Raw genomic sequence first — 17,427 nt, 5'->3', positions numbered from 1 at the left:
TTTATTGCATAAGGGGGAAGGGGGAGACAGTTACCTTAGCATCACGGTTCCAAAATAATATAGCTAGTAAGAACAGCATTCTTTCTTCAATTAGTGCTCCCTCAGTGTTCTCAGCCCAAGGAACGTAAGATCATGCTCAGTCCCAAATTCTGATGTTGAATGATCACCTTCTTCCCCACTTCTGTTGATATCCCTTTCTCACCAGAGTATTCCCTGGGAGAACAGTGGCTGTACTTACAAAAAGTAAGCATCTCTCTAGTGCTAAGAGTGGAACAAAAGTCTGCAGAACTTTCCAATCTGAATATCAAGCTAGCCATTGTGAGGAATGGTTAGCAGCCATTTGTGGATGGAGATCCAATGTGAAAGTTTCAACCCAACAAAAGATATTTCTCAATTTGTAACCTTAAGGAACAGTTTTGTATGGACTTCCTAACATTAATCTGAATAATTCAAGTTCCAGCAACTATCAAGGTAATTTTGTAAGCCCTGCAGAATTTCAGTATAACTAACAGTTCATAGATTTCTGTTATGGGGTGTCCTGGGCCCTCGGAGGTCCCCTGCTGGAGGCCTCGTGGTCCTACCACACCCTGCCCCAGAAGCAGCCAATCAGAAAATAACAGGCTCAGTTAAAGGGGCTGAGCAGATCAGTTCCTGGCTGGGACCAGACAGGATAAGACAGAAAGATTCTCCAGGCAAGGAGGCCTGGAGGAGACCCTGCACAAACAGGGAACAAGACAAATAGAACCCAAGGACTGTAACCTAAGGTAACAGGACTGAGTGGGAAGCAGCCAAGGAACAGCAGCAGCAACCAGGTACAGGAAACAGTACATGGTTGCTGTCTATAGGGTTCCTGGGTTGGGACCCAGAGTAATTAGCAGGTACAGGTCCCCCCACCAGGCACTGGAGCCGTGGCCTAAACCCCAGGGAGGAGATAAGACACTGGATTAAAAAGCCCAAGAAAGGGACTGGAAGTTATAAACCGGCCTAGGGATGGGGCTGAAGACCATGAAGTGGGCCAACCATTCATTGAACCTGTGTTACCCCGGAAGGGGACTCAAGTTAGGAAGTGACTTGGGTTGAGAGCTGGAAAACCACAGAATGGCTAAAGACAGTCTCTAGGGAGAAAGCCCTGGGGGAAGTGCTCTATAACAAGGCAGGGACAGATAAAGCTAGCCCAGAAGGGGTGGAATTTGAGCCCAGAGAAAGGACTGCAGATAATGACAAGGAGACAGTGATTAGCCCTGTTGGACCTTTGTTTCCCCAGAAGGGATTCCTTCATGCATGTTGTGTTTGACTTGACCGGAGAGCTGGGCCACTGAAGACCCATCTGACGTGGTTAACAGCTGGCAGGGGGCACCAGGAGCAGAGAGAGAGTGTGCCGGTTTGCACACGACTGATAGGAGGCACTTACGAGAAGTGAGTGAAGTTGTGACAGGGGCCACTTGCAAATACCCAATTTGCATGCCTTTGAGACAAGGTCATTACTGCTATAAGAAATGCTCAACCACTCACATAACATCTCCAGCATACTAGAAATCTTTCTTTGCCACCTATCTGCACCATGAAAGCGACCATTAAAATGGCATTTACTGTTTTTCCTTTAACTAGTCTTACCTTTGCTTCATGATATGTGCTAGCTTCAAGCAAATCGCTTCTTTTCGCTTCCTTGGAGACCAGTCTGAAACGATTTAACATTGCAGCCTTGCAAAGACGGCTTGCCATTGAAGTGCCACTTTTGAATGGTGAACTAAAGTTGAGGGGTAAAAAAGCAATGAGACAAATTAAGAAATCAGTTATTCAATTCAGTTTCTATTTGAAACTACCACATTTGAAATTAAGATTATCTGTTTCAAACTACATAAGTGATCTCTTCTCCACTTAAAGCAGAAATGAACAAAGATAATGGAATCAAGAAGTATAAACCTCCATAATTACAGCTACTGGAAGGTTGGCAAAATGTGATCAGAGATACCACTGGTTTTAGTCAAACTATTGCATATACTCAGCCTCTTCAAGGTTGTATTGTTGATGGGAGATAAAGGGGAGAAGAGAGCCTTAATTTCAATAAAGGAGGACTACTTAATTTCATATTTTGGTGCTTCACTGACAATCTTGCTGCTTAAACTGTGTCTAATTGTAGGAAGGATGCGGTTAGTCTAGACTAATAGATTCTAAAGGAAGAAGGGACCACTATGATCATATAATCTAATCTTAACTCCAGCATAACATAGGTTATAGGAGTTAATTCATGTTTGAACTACACTAGAGAATATCTTTAAGAACAATATCCACACAACATAAACATTTTCAGTGATGGAGAATCCACCACAACCCTTGTACTGGAGCATAAGCTTTTGTGGGTGAATACCCATTTCGTCAGACCCATGGGTCTACTGATGAAGTGGGTATTCACCCACGAAAGCTTAGTGCTCCAATACGTTTGTTAGTCTGTAAGGTGCCACAGGACTCTCTGTTGCTTTTTACAGATCCAGACTAACACAGCTATCCCTGATACCCCACAACCCTTGGTAAATTGTCCCAATGATTAACTACCCTTCATGTTATAAATTGTGTCCTGTTTCCAATTTGAATTAGCATAGCTTCAACTTCCAGCCACTGGATCTTGTTATATCTTTTGTCTTCGGCAATCCTGCGGGCCAGATCCAAAGCACTGATGGGACGGATTCGGCCCACGGACCGTAGTTTGCCCACCCCATCACAGATAAAGGGAGAAGAAAGAAGGTTGCCCCTGGTTTGAATCAAAGTCTCATGGCAGTCTTTAAGTACCAGGCTGGGGGTTTTAATCTGGTGGCAAAGATTTCCCTAAACCCTTAATAAACTCAGGATGACACCAGCTGAGCAAATATGGAGAACCCTTCTACTGGGGGATGAAAAGCTGATACTGCAGCCAAATGGACCTCAACTGAGCTAACAGCCTAATTGTTTTATATCCACAGGTAATTCAGGAAGACAGAATTGCACAGTTCAGGCACAAGATGGAGGCAACACCACCAATGGAAGAAACTCACTTACAGAAATGGCACAGAAATACAGGTTAACTCCCTTATAGTGTTGAGTAAAAGACGGTTACTCACCTTTGTAACTGCTGTTCTTCAAGATGTTTTGCTCATATCCATTCCAATTAAGTGTGCGCGCGCCGTGTGCATGATCGTCGGAGAATTTTTACCCTAGCAACTCCCGGTGGGTCGGCTGTGGAGCCCCTGGAGTGGCGCCGGATATATATCCCAGCCAACCCAGCGCCCCCTCAGTTCCTTCTTGCCGGCTACTCCGACAGAGGGCGGGGGTTTGGAATGGATATGAGCAACACATCTCGAAGAACAACAGTTACAAAGGTGAGTAACCGTCTTTTCTTCTTCGAGTGCTTGCTCATATCGATTCCAATTAGGTGACTACCAACCCTTACCTAGGCGGTGGGGTCGGAGTGAGATGTCGCTGAGTGCAGAACCACTGAATCAAACGCGGCATCGTCTCTAGACTGCTGAATTAACGCATAGTGAGCGGCAAAGGTATGTACCAATGACCAAACGGCAGCTCTACAGGTCTCCTGTATTGTGACCCGGGCAAGGAAAGCGGGCGATGAGGCTTGAGCCCTCGTGGAGTGGATGGTGAGGTGCGGGGTCAGGACACTGGCCAAGTCGTAGCAAGCACGGATACAGGCCGTGATCCATGAGGAGATGCGTTGCGAGGAGACCGGTAGGCCCTTCATCTGGTCAGTCACTGCAACGAAGAGTTGGGTCGTTTTCCTGAATGGCTTAGTACGCTTGATATAGAAGGCTAGAGCCCTACGAACGTCAAGGGAGTGCATACGTTGATCCTGCCGCGTAGTGTGCAGCTTCAGATAAAAGAACGGGAGTAAAATGTCCTGGTTCACATGAAAAGCTGATACCACCTTGGGGAAAAAGGCAGGGTGGGGGCGAAGCTGCACCTTGTCTTTGTGGAAAACTGTATACAGCAGCTCGGACATGAGGGCTTTGATCTGGTCTGAACACCTTACAGATCCTACACTTGTCAGCCTGGTGAGATTCCCCGACACACTTCAAACAAGAGTTGTGGGGGTTTCCCATTGGCATAGGCTTTGAACAGGCTGAACATGATTTAAAACCCGGAGCCTTGGGCATGAGCCCGGCAGGCGGGGGGGGGGGGAGAAGAGGGGGAGAAGGCAAAGGACCCCTTCCAACTCACTAAATATAATCACAAACCTAACACAATAACTAAAACAACTACTGCACTGTACTAACTATACAACTATAACAACTGGAACAACTATCTAAAATCGGAAGCAAAAGCTAGGGAGAGTGGAGGACAGCTATGCTGCGCTCCACAGTTCCAACGACCGTCACGGGTGGTAAGGAGGAACTGAGGGGGCGCTGGGTCGGCTGGGGTATATATCCAGCACCATTAAGGCGCCACTCCAGGGGGCTCCACTGCCAACCCACTGGGTGTTGCTAGGGTTAAAATTCCCCAGCAATTGTGCACGTGGTGCATGCACACCTAATTGGAATCAATATGAGCAAGCACTAGAACGCCACCTTTTGCACTTCCACAGAGCAGGAGGATTCTAATCCAGTGAACCATCAAGGAAACATATCCCGAGGCAGAGTACCTTTAGGTTGAGGTGAAACGCACAACCCCCATCCTGGGAGAGAAGGGATGGTCAGAAGCTTGAACGGTGAAGTGAGCTCTCCATCCCAAGAGTGATGCATCTGAGGTCATAGTTACTGATAGGGCTGGGTGACAGAAAGGAATGCCTGCACAGACATTGAGTTGATCTTTTCCCCAGTCTAGGGAGTTCTTTATTTGGAGAGAAATCGTCTCATGCCTTCCCAAAGTGCCTCTGGCTAGCAAACAGGTTGTTTTGAGCCAATCCTAGAAGCAGCAGACGCATACCTTTTCATGATTGGTCACAAAAGTACAAACTGCTAGAGGCTCCAGTTGCAGTTCTATCAGGTTTGAGAACCAAGGTCTCCTCAGTCCATGAGCTACCAGTATTACCATCACCTGTTTTCATTTTATTTTCTGCACCACCTTCCTCAGTAACGAAGAGTGGAAACTTGTAAAATAGGCCCTGTGGCAATAAGGCAGCTGCTCCCATAGTTCTGGGGTCTGCCTCCTTTATGAAGTAATTGTCTCTTTGTGTTCATGTGATTTGTGAAGGAAGTGGATGAAGTGAGGCTGAACATCTGAAAAATGAGACTGAAAACATCCTGAATCAGGCACCTCTTGAGTTGCTGACTGTCTTCCTTTTGGTTCAGGTCCTCTTTGATGTGGAAAGGAGGAACTATTCTGCCTACTTCATTATTTTCATTGTTTCCATATGTAGTGTCAGACTCCTAGTCCCCTCTCTCTTGGTTTATATATGTGTCCATAGTCATATTGTCTGATTGAACCAGCATGTGGTTTCCTCCTAAGCTGGGCTGGAACCTTTGCAGAGCTAGCTTGACCACTCAGATCTACAAGGTTTATGCTGTGAGCCTTTTCCTCCCTGCTCAAGAGGCCCTGGAAGTTTGGGTCTCCAAGTGAGCTCTCTAGCCCTCCATGCTGACATTGGTTGCAAAGGTCTGGAAGGCAGATGGGAACAGCTTTACAGACATTATCGTGGGCTGATCACAACTGTAAGGAGTTGAACACCTCCACTGGAACCAGTGTTCCCTCTAATTTTTCCCCACTCATGTGTGGAATGAATTTTGTTATGTGCACCAATACGGAGGTGATCATATCTGGCTGGGGGTGCAGGCTCTGGGTTGGGGCCGGGGATGAGGGACTCAGGGCTGTGGCAGAGGTTTGGGGTGAGGGGGAGGGCTCCAGCTGGGGGTGCAGGCTGATGGTCTGGGCTAAGGCGGAGAGAGAGAGAACTCCCCTCAGCTCTCTCTCCCCACAGCAGCAGCACCTGGGAAAGAGAGCACCCCTCCCCTGGGCCAGGGCGGGGCTCAGGAAGGGGCACTGGGGCTGGATTTGGGGCCACACCGCCCTGGTTGGGTTCAGAGTAGGGGTGCTGCAGCAGGTCTGGCCCGTGGCACAGTTGGGGATGGGGGGCCGTGCCGGCTGTGGCAGGTTGGGGGCCGGGCTAAGTTGGGGCCAGGGGAAGGGCACCCCATACCAGCTGCTGCAAGTGCCCGGGAGGGTTCCCTGAGCACCTGCGCGGCGCTAAATAGCGTGCCGCATGGCCATGCAGCTTATGGGGAACTTAGGTTGGAACCTGTACTTGATTTGCATGTTTTCCAGAGAGTGGTCCAACAACTTGAGTATGAAAGCTTGAAGACTTCTGAGGCGTCACTGTTTCCAAGGAGCAATTCCCTATGCACGACACCAGAAGTGCGAATAGTTGGAGGCATAGTGCTACAGTAGGCCTCTGCAGTTCTGGAGCAAGAAAATAAATTCCTGGATGGAACCAGAGGATTTTCCTTGGCACTGATGAAGATCTGTGCCTGAAGAAAATTCAAAGTCCAAGATGTGACCATTTCCACAGTTGACTGCAATGGAGCTCTGATCAGGATGTCATCCAGGAAGGGCAACAGGTGAGTCCTGAAATCTGAGCATGACTATTATCACTGCCACCATCTTTGCTGAGGACAGTCTTAAAGGGCGTGTTCAGTATTGACGTTTCCTGCTGTAGTCGAACCTCAGAAGCCTGTGATGGCACAGTCTCATGGTGACACGGATATATGCATCCATTAGATCTACTGAAGTAAAGAAGTCTCATGTTCCCACCCCAAGACAGGGATGATACTGTAGAGGCCAGGGTTTCTATCTGAACCTTTGTTTTCTTCATCCACGTGTTGAGTCTTTTGAAGTCAAGAAATGCTCCGATTCCCTCTGTGCACTTCTGTGCAATGAAGATGGAGTAAAACCCAGAGAAGCTTTCTTCTGAGTGAACACACTCTTTCACTCCCTGATGCAGACAATGATATATTTCTTTGTGGACCAGACTGTTTTACAGGGCTGTTGGAGCCAGGTGACTGGATGAGATGGGGTGGAGACTAGAGCTTGAGGAAGTATCTCCAGCTCACTATTTCCCAGACCCACTTATCTGTGGTTGATTAAAACCATTCCTCTAGGAAATGGGATATCCTACTTTGTAGCTTCAGCACTGGAGGGAGGCATACGCAATCTTTGTCAAAGTGGATTGTGGGGGTAGGAATGGTGAAGTCCCTCTGGAATTTATCTCAGATGTGGATTCCACTGTTTTCCTTTGGGGAATTATTGTACCTTTGAGGACAAGAAGTGAATGTCTGAAGGCTGGCGTCTATTCTTTCCTGAGAGCCCTTATTGGGAAAGGGAGAGACTGTTTGGATTTTGCTGAATTGTCAGCCACCACCTTATCCAGCTTCTCCAAAAAAAGAGGGAGCCTGTAAACTTGACCCTGCTTAGAGTGAGTATCTAGCTTCCAGAGTCAGAGCCAGAGGTGGCCCCTGGCTAATAAAATGGAGGCCATGCCTTGGGCTGAGAACCTAATTGCATCTTTGAGGCATCAGCTATGAACACTGTTGTTAGGGCCATTACTGAGCCATTACACATTGAATCTATTTCCCCCATGTTAAAGTATCTTGTCAAACTGTCTTAAATGGGCTAATTTAATTATCACTACAAAAGTTTTCTTTTTTCATCCTGCTGACAACAGTTCATCTTAATTAGCTTCTTAGAGTTGGTTGGCCAACTCCCACCTTTTCATGTTCTCTGTATGTGTATGTATATATATCTCCTCACTATAAGTTCCATTCTATGCATCCGATGAAGTGGGCTGTAGCCCACGAAAGCTTACGCTCAAATAAATTTGTTAGTCTCTAAGGTGCCACAAGTACCCCTGTTATTGTTGTTAGAGAGACTTTTCTAAAGTGAAGCCAAAGTCAGGGTGATCTCAGTCCTTAAAGGCTTTGAGATATTCTAGCCAGGAAAGAGATGCTCCTGCAAAACCTTCAAGGATGCTCAAATAGTGGTGAAAGGAGCTTCAAAGCCCCTTATGAGAGTGGCCTCCATTGCACTATCCCTAAGTTTCTTAGTGTAGCACTCTCCTAAAGGAATAACCACATCCCAAACAAGGATGCTACAGCAGTACTCCGCAATATAGCCCTTTGATTTTTGAACATTCTAGAATAGAAGTAGCTCTTGTTAATATGCTTGCCCTAGTCAGCCCTGTTCCTTTCATCTCTAATCACTTCCTCCAAGGAGGAATGAAGGGGTATTGCAGCAGCTTTTGGGGGTGGGGAGAGGGTTTTGAATGGAGAAATTTACTCTGAAGCTTACCTAGGGGAGCCTACTCAGGTTTCAGAGCCAAACAGCTCACCTTCAGCAGAGACACTGCACCAAAGGCTCAGGGAAGTTACCCCCCCGAGGGGTTAATATACCCAGGGAGAAGGAGGAATGCAGAGAAGGGAGAATGGTGCTGCCCATTGCCCAAGAAACTGAGCAACAAAGTTAAAATAGGAGGAAGGGGAGGAACAAAAGAAACTGCTGCTAAGGCAGAGAATCTGTCAGCAAGTGGAAGCAGAGGGGACATGGCCAGACTGTGCTGTGCCAAAACACTGATCCACTTCTCTGAGATGCAGAGAGGGGCGAGCAGGCCAAATGTCCAGAACTGTGGGAGACACTTCTGCAGCCCAGTAATACAGCCTCCCTACTCCTCTTTGATATAGCCCTGTTTATGTATTCAAAGATCACATTAGCCCTTCTGGCCATAGCATCATAGGAGCTCACGCTCAACAGATTATCCTGGAAGCAATGACTCTGAAAAGGACATTGGGTAGGATACAGGATGAGGCTCTCTAAGTATAGTCTGCATTCACATTTAGCAGTAATAAGATGAATATTCTTTACTTGTGCCCACTTTACAAAGAGATCCAAATGGCTCTTTATCAGTGACTTGTTCTCTTCATTATTTACCACTCCCCCGATTTTTGGGTCATTTGCAAACTTTGATCAGTTATGATTTTATGTTTTCTTCTAAGCCACTAACAAAAAATTGTTAAAAACATAGGACCAAGAACTGATCCCTGTGGGACCTCACTAGAAACACACCTGCTTGATGATTCCCATTCACAATTACATTTTGAGACTAGCCAATGTTTAATTCATTTAGTTTGTGCCATATTGATTTTGTTTCACTCTAGTTTCTTAAAGTCATGCAGATACCAAGTCAAGTGCCTGACAGAAGTCTGCATATATTACCTCAACGCTTTTACCTTTATTGATCCAAGTAGTAATTTCACCAAAGAAAAGAGCAAGTTAGTTTAACCAGAGCTATTTTTCATAAAACTACGATGACCAAGAATTAGAGGGTAATATACAGAAAATCTGCACTTAAAGTCATCTGGTTAACGTTGTTTCGTTGTTACGTTGCTGATCAATTAGACAATATGATTGTTTAAAGTTGCACAATGCTCCCTTATAATGCTGTTTGGCAGCCACCTGCTTTGTTCACTGCTTGCAGAAAGAGAAGCCCATTGGAGCTAGCTGGTGGGGGCTTGGAAACAGGGTGGACTGGAAACCCCCGTCAGCTCCCTTAAGTTCCCTGTGTAGCAGCCGCCCAGCAGGCTAAGAATTGCCAGGCAGTTCAACTGTCCCTCCCCGCACTGCAGTGTGCTGCTTCTGCCCTCTGCAGTGGAGTTGTTCCCGGAAGCCTCCTGCTTGCTGTCTGTGTGTGAGTGAAGGGGAGGAGGTGCTAATGTCAGGGTGTCTCCTTCCGCCCACTCCAGTACCTTATCTCCACAGAGAAGTGGGGGGTAGGGGGCCACGACAGGGCTCAGGAAGGAGGGAGCTTGCTGGCAGCAGCAGCTATCTCAACTTGCTGATCTACTTAAAAAGGCAATGTACTTAGAGTGGGGTCAGCATTCTTAAAGGGGCAATGCATGTCTCTCTCTCACACACGGTGTGTGTGTGTGTCTGTCTCTCTCTGCCATGCTGTCTCCTCTCCCTCCATTCGTGCTGCCTTGTAGCGTGAGGCTACATTAACAACGTGTTAATCCTGGAGGACCCAGCAGAGTGCTAGTTCATCATTTAGAAGTAAGGCATTCCCTGGGAAATATCGCACCCTCTTACTTCACCACCTCAACCAAGCTTCACAATCATCATTGCTTTGTACAGTATTAAATTGTTTAAAACTTATACTGTATTTGTGTGTATACACACACACACACGTGTGTGTGTGTGTGTGTGTGTGTGTGTGTGTGTGTGTGTGTGTGTATGTATATATATATATATATATATATATATACATACATACACACACACACACACATACACACAGAGTCTTGTCTGGTGAAAAAAAAACTTCCCTGGGACCTAATTCCCCCCCCCCGCCATTTACATTAATTCTTATGGGGAAATTGGATTCGCTTAACATTGTTTCGCTTAAAGTAGCATTTTTCAGGAACATAACTACAACGTTAACCGAGGAGTTACTGTAATTAGAGTCCTGGATCAAGTGCTCTATTATTTTGCTCATAATCAGTGTCAGGCTGGCAGGCCTATAATTACCCCGGTTGTCCCATTTACCCTTTTAAAATACTGGCACAACATTAGCTTTCTCCAGTTCTCTGGAATTTCCCCAAAGTTGCAATATTTACTTAAAAAAAAAAATCAGCATTAATGGTCCAGCAAGCTCCTGGACAGTTCTTTTAAAACTCCTGGATGCAAGTTATCTGAATCTGCTGATTTAGTTGCTGCTGCCTAACATCCTCCTGACTTACTATCAGAATAGAAAGCACTTCATCATCATCATCATACAGGGTGTGTCTTCACTACACTGTTAGGTCAAGGTAAAACTAGAGTTGTACCCCTGACCACTCACATGCGCACACACAATTCTCAGGCTCAAGGTAAGTGAAGCTTTAAGCTCCAGCTAGCTGGCCAAGGTGGGGGCATGTGTGCTGTTTGAAGCTCAAATGCTGCTCACCCTGGAGCTGATCAGCTGCCAATCCAAGCAATTTCTGCTGCTAATCAAATCACTATTGCTTGAATATTTTGCAGGGTAGTCACTCACCTGAGTGAGGAACTCAGTGTACTAACTTGAGTTAAGAGGTGTATTATCACTGTCGCAGTTGAGAACTTGTCATTTACTCTATAATACACTGGCCTAAAACCAGAACTGTTTGAGAGTTGTAATAAATTACTTAGACAGGCACAAACATACACACAGTAATCAGGCTCACCACTAATTTTAACACAGTATAAAGATTCTAACCTTTCAGTGATTTTCCCATTGAAACCATCCACAACTTCCAATGAAGCATCCCCTTGTGACCAATTCACACTAAGAGATCTGTGCTCCAAGTCTATCTGTGGATGTGCAGCAGTCACCAAACTAATATGAGGTCTGTTGACCAGGTAAAACATGGGAAGCTTTGATGTGAGTGCATCATCAACACGTTGTTTTATAGCTATTTCTAGTCCTCTTGTATCACTGCAGTTTCCATCCCCTAAAAAAACAAAAACAAACAAAAACCCCACCATACACAGGCACATCACTGTAAGCAGAAATATTAGAATACAGATAAATTGTGACCAGATTTTCAAGGGAGCTCAGACCCAGAAGCTTCAATTGTTCCAGGGTGAATTATTACTCTTAACTGTTAGTTTCAGCTTTAAAAACAGCTTTAATAAGTCTGCAGAACAGCATCATCATTGGCAACACAAGCATTTGCTAAACTTCATCTGCAACAAGTACCATCTTTGTTTTGATAGGATACCTTCTCTCTAGAGAGGCTCAATTTATCTTTGTGTCTTTGCTCAATATGCCAATTAAAAATGCAAGTTATGATGGTGTTTTATTTTTGATATAGAAAGTCAGCCTTTGCACTCTCGTCACTGAGTTACTCTATATTTTAACTTATTCCAGGAATTTAACAGAAGCATTTGGCTCATCAGATTTGAATTTAGGCTATGTCTAGAGTGTAACTTGTGTCAGTATATCACATGTCACCGAGGGGTGAGAATTACACCCCGACTCCCCTGAATGACATAAGTTATACTGACCTAAGTGCTGGTATGGATACAGCTATGTCAGCAGGAGTGCCGCTCCGGCCAACATAGCTACCACTGCTCACAGGCGCTGGAGTAATTTAAGTTGACTGGAGAGCTCTCTCCCATTGACTTAGAGCATCTGCACTAGCAGTGCCACAGTGGTGCAGTTGTCAGCTCTGTAGCGTAGTCATAGCCTTTGAATTTTCTGGGCTTTGAAGTACACACTTCCATCACGGACTAAACTGGCACCAAGGGGTACATATTGTCTGCAAAGTTCTTGTGTATAGGAAGCTTGAAGAAAGAATCTGGAATGCATTAATCTAAACATTAAAAAAATCAGAACATAAAAGTAATTTTAAAAAGCAGTATGAGTGACCGTGTCCACATTCTGTATGAATGACAGGAACAGGCATACAATTAGGTACTAGGAGAGTGTCGGGGGGTGGGGGGGGGGGAAGAGGAAAAAAATAAGAAAATAAAATAAAGACTTTGTGTCTCCTCAGACTGCTTCCAAAACTGTATTCCATATATAATATCACACGAAAAGTCACCACAACTGTTAAAATCTGAGGAATTGATCTACATGTAAACTAATTTAAAAACTACTTGGGACAATATCATGTTACTTCCAGCAATTCCATTTCACTGATTTGAGTTGCATAGACAAATACTACTGTAGGAATTCAGGAAGGCCATTCACTGCCATCAAAACTGATTGCCATATGATAGCAAAAATATCTTACTATTGTCTTGGCAGTTACTATTTCCCAGCATAAAATTTATTGCCAACTAGTTAATTTAGAGGTACCTTTAATCTTTAAAAGTAGGAAGTAAGATGACATAAAAAAAGTTTTTTTTAACTAGTTTTACTATAAATGTTGAGTTTGATGACATTTTTCATAACACCCCTACAAATTCAACAGAAAATTTTCAAGTTTTTTGACTAGCTCTACTTTGTACTATCTAATTACGGGACTGTATAGTTGGGAGTTTTCATATATGCAAGTTATCATTTAAATAATCTGAATTTAAATGGTCACCACATCCTTTGTAAAAGTCGGTTACTCACCGTTGTAACTGTTGTTGTTCGAGATGTGTTGCACATATCCATTCCATGTAGGTGTGCGCGCGCCGCGTGCACGTTCGTCGGAAGACTTTTACCCTAGCAACTCAGTGGGTCGGCTGGGCGCCCCCTGGAGTGGCGCCACCATGGCGCCGGATATATACACCAGCCGACCCACCCACTCCTCAGTTCCTTCTTGCCGGCTACTCCGACAGTGGGGAAGGAGAGTGGGTTTGGAATGGATATGAGCAACACATCTCGAAGAACAACAGTTACAACGGTGAGTAACCGTCTTTTCTTCTTCGAGTGATTGCTCATATCCATTCCATGTAGGATATTCCCAAGCCTTACGTAGGCGGTGGGGTCTGAGTGAGATGTTGCAGAATGCAAACTGCTGAGCCAAAGGCTGCATCATCTCTGGACAGTAGACCAAAGAAGCAAAGGTCCGGATCGAGGACCAGGTAGTAGCACGACATAGCCTCTGGAAGGGTATGTGAGTCGGAAAGGCAGCAGAAGCAGCCTGAGCCCTGGTGAAACGAGCAGCAAGGTGGCTCGATGAAAGATGGGCCAAGTCACAGGAGGTGCAAATGCATGACGTCATCCAAGATGAAAAGCTTTGGGAGGAGACAGGTAGGCCCTTTATTCGGTCTGCCAATACAACGAAGAGTTGGGGGTGTACAAAAAAGCTTGTCCGCTCGACATAAAAAGCGAGCGCCCTACGGACGTCTAGGGAGGGCAAATGAATGGGGCTTCGGAAAGAAGACTGGAAGGAAGATATCCCGGATGATATGAAAGGTCAACAGCACCTTAGGGAGGAAGGCCGGACGTGGTCCCAACCGCCCCTTGTCCTTACGCAACATAGTGTACCGTGGGTCCACTGTGAGAGCCCGAAGCTCGGAGACTTGTCCAGCCGATGCAAAGGCTACAAGGAAAAAACTGTCCCTCAGGACAGGTATCTCAGCGAGCATGTTGTCAGTGGCTCGAATGGAGCAGGCATAAGTCTGCTTATAACCAGGTTGAAGACCCAGGAGTTGGTGGGGCGGCGAACCTGGGGGCATAAATGCCCCAAGCCCTTGAGGAACCTAGAAACCACAGAGTGTGAGAATATGAAGCAGCCACTCTCCCTTGGGAGGGAGGTAGAGACGGCTGCCAAGTGCACCCTTAATGATGAACTGCGCCAGGCGCTGCTGTTTGAAGATCATAGGCAATCCAAGAGGAAATGGATCGGAAGCTCTGTGGGGGAAACCTTGTGTTTCGTAGCAGCAAAAGAAAAACTGCCAGTTGGGCAGATACGTTAACCGAGTGGAAGGCTTCCTACCACCCAGGAGAATCCTGTAGAACCGAGGCAGAACAATGTAACTCGGATCGGTTTAGGCCCGCAGCAGGCATGCGGAGATGTGCAGGGATTGCAGGTCTAGGTGGTAAAGTTTGCCGTGATCCAGCGTTATGAGGTCTGGGCAAAGAGACAGGGGAATCGGTTGGCTACCGACTGGTCTAGCAACATGGTGTACTAGTGCTGCCTGGACCACACTGGAGCGATCATGATCAGATGCGCTCTGTCCCTGCGGAGTGTTAGCAGGACCTTGCGAACCAGCGGGAGCGGTGGGAAAGCGGACGGCAGACAGCTTGTCCACGGCATGGCAGAACCTTGGCATGAGCAGAACCTCTCTCTCGTTCTGTTCCCGTGAGAGAGAAGTTCCGGAAACGTAATGGATAACATCCGGAGGAATCAACCACTTGAGAGACAGGAAGGAACTGCTGAGGCGATCTGCCAGAGTGTTCCGGACCCCTAGGAGAAAGGATGCTACCAGGTCCGTCGATTGAGCTGTGCAGGAGTCCCGGAGCTGGATAGCTCCCTGGAAAGAGAGGAGGACCGTGCTCCTCCGTGCTTGTTTATGCAACGGGTGTCCGTTGTGTTGTCTGTGAACACTGAGACACAACAGCCTTGTAGGTGCTGCTGAAACGCCTGGTATACAAGGCAGACTGCTCCCAACTCCCGGACATTGATGTGCAATGGCAGCTGTTGAGCCAACCAAAGGTCTGGAGTGGGAAACTGACCCAAGTGAGCACCCCAGCCAAGAGATGGGGGCGTCCATCACGAGGGACACCGAGGGTGAGGTGGATGGAACAGCACCCCTGCACACATCAGGGAGGGCGTCGACCCCCAGTCGGGGGAGCCTAGGACGCTTGGGGGGGGATCGAGGCGACCATGACCATGCTGTCCCTGGCCGGGTGGTACACCGATGTGAGTCACGATTAAAGTGTACGGAGGCGAAGCCTGGCATGTTCGGTTACGCACGTGCAGGCAGCCAAGTGGCCCAGGAAACCTTGGCAAGTTCAACGCAAAGTTGCCGGGAAGGTCTGTAGACCTTGTACAATGGTTACCATCGCGTGAAATCAAGGCGTAGGTAAGCAGGCTGTGCGATACTGAAGTCCAGGGTGGCCTCAGTTAAGTCTACTCCCTGAGTGGGAATCAGGGTGGATTTCGCTATATGGATCATCAGGCCTAAACGCAGGAATAGGACCTAGTCGACGCCCACATGAGAGGTAACTTGGGCCCCGGTGGCCCCTGGAATGAGCCAATCGTCCAGATACGGAGCACGTGTATCCGACGGTGGCGGAGAGGGCGGCGACTACAGCTAGACACTGTGAATACACAGGGGGCTGCATAGAGGCCGACCAGGAGGACTGTAAACTGGAATGACAGTTGGCCATAAACCGGGGGTACCTTCTGCGTGGAGGATAAATGGTGACGTGAAAATACGCACCGTTCATATCGAGGCATACCAGTCTCCAAGATCCAAGGATGGGATGACGGTCCCCATGGATACCATGCGGAACTCCAGGTATATCATTACTTGTTGAGCTCCCGCAGGTGTAGGATAGGTCTGAGACCTCCCTTCACCTTGGGGATCAGGAACTAGTGGGGCTAGAACCTTTTGTCCCTTCGTCCTTGGAACCTCCTCTATAGCTCCAATGGTGAGGAGCGCCCGCACCTCTTGCAAGAGGAATTGCTTGTGAGAGGGGTCCCTAAGAGGGATGAGGAGGGATAGGCTTTTGCCCGATTGGTGTTAGGACCACCCTGATTTTGGCCCCTTGGGGTCCCGACCAACGCCTATGACTGCCTCAGCGTCGCCTGCTGGCAAAGCCCTGTCCTTGTCTAGGCGCAGGGTAAGGGCGGTGAGGCTGGCGGAGAGGTCGGCAGTGAGACATCGGCATGTAGATGCCGAGAGGGAGTGCGTAGTGACCTCGCTGTCCTTTAGGCCTTGCAGCCTAGGGTCAGTTTTGAGAACAGGTCTTTGTCATTGAAGGACAAGTCCTGTATAGTGTGCAGCAGCTGCGAGGGAAGGCTCGATAACTGGAGCCATGAAATGCGCCTCATGGCAACACCCGAGGCCAGAGACGTGGCTGTGGAGACCGCTACATCCAGCAAGGTCTGGAGGGAAGCTTTCGCCACTTCGGCCCTTTTTCCAGGAGGACATCAAACTCTTGACGGGAGATTTGAGAAACCGACTCCGTAAATTCTCTCACCGCCGCCCACAGTAACAGCTAAGCAGGGCTTGCTGGTTTGCTACGTGAAGTTGCAGGGTGCCTGCCGAGTACATCTTATGGCCCAGGAAGTTCATTCGCCTAGCCCCCTTGGACATAGGAGCTGGTACCTGTAGGCCATGGCGTTGCGTCTGATTGACGGACTAGATGACAAGGCAGCAGGGGGAAAGACGTACATATAGGTGCCCGTCGCCCCTGGAGGATACCATGCACATGCATTCGACTCCCGTGCCTACAGGCGGGATAGTGGCCACTTGGAGATTCATAGTGAATGCCACCCGTCTCGGGAGGTCCTGATGGGCCCCCAGGCCGATTAGGGGAGGGCCCAAGGAGTACGCTTCTGCCACCGCCTCATCTGGGGAGGAGGGAGAAGAAAGGCCGGGGGCAAGTGGGTCCTGTGTGGGCTCACGCTCCTGGACGACCTGCTGATCTAGTGGGATGTGGGAATCCGGTGGAAGAACTGGACTTCCTCCGTACCGGTCGGAGGGGGACAGCTAACTGTCGCCCCTGGTACCCAGTGCTCTGACGGAACAGAGCACGATGGGATCACAGGTAGGCCTTTGGCCTGATGGCACGCCCAAGATGTACAGGGCAGCCACTGATGGGGTCAGGGTCCTGGCCTGGAGCACCTGGAAGACTCTGGTGTGCACATCCGAATGGATGGCCATGGAGAAGTTAAGCCCTGGGCAGAGTCTCCCTCTCCAGCTCATGGCGCTCGATGCGGCACCGGGGATCGGTACCGTGAGGCCTACCGGTACCGGGAGCGAGAATGGGACCTGCAACCGGAGCGATGCCGGGAGGCTGACCGAGATCTCGAGGCTTGACGCCGGGAGTGGCTA

At 47.8% G+C, this 17,427-nt stretch overlaps 1 protein-coding gene across 8 annotated transcripts in view; it reads right to left on the bottom strand.

The window, feature by feature from the left end:
* Nucleotides 1-17,427, bottom strand: part of ADAD1 (adenosine deaminase domain containing 1) — a 165,492-nt gene that overhangs the window by 132,264 nt on the left and 15,801 nt on the right. For all 8 annotated transcript variants that reach the window (XM_045017969.1, XM_045017970.1, XR_006579672.1 and 5 more), the window contains exons 10-11: nucleotides 11,198-11,432; nucleotides 1,615-1,747 (exon numbers count right to left, since the gene is read on the bottom strand). In XM_045017969.1, the coding sequence (XP_044873904.1) occupies nucleotides 1,615-1,747; nucleotides 11,198-11,432 (368 nt within the window). The remainder of the gene's footprint in view (nucleotides 1-1,614; nucleotides 1,748-11,197; nucleotides 11,433-17,427) is intronic.

The sequence above is a fragment of the Mauremys mutica genome, chromosome 5, assembly GCF_020497125.1.
Source record: "Mauremys mutica isolate MM-2020 ecotype Southern chromosome 5, ASM2049712v1, whole genome shotgun sequence".
Lineage (NCBI taxonomy): Eukaryota > Metazoa > Chordata > Testudines > Geoemydidae > Mauremys > Mauremys mutica.
This window is presented reverse-complemented; position numbering and strand designations above follow the sequence as displayed.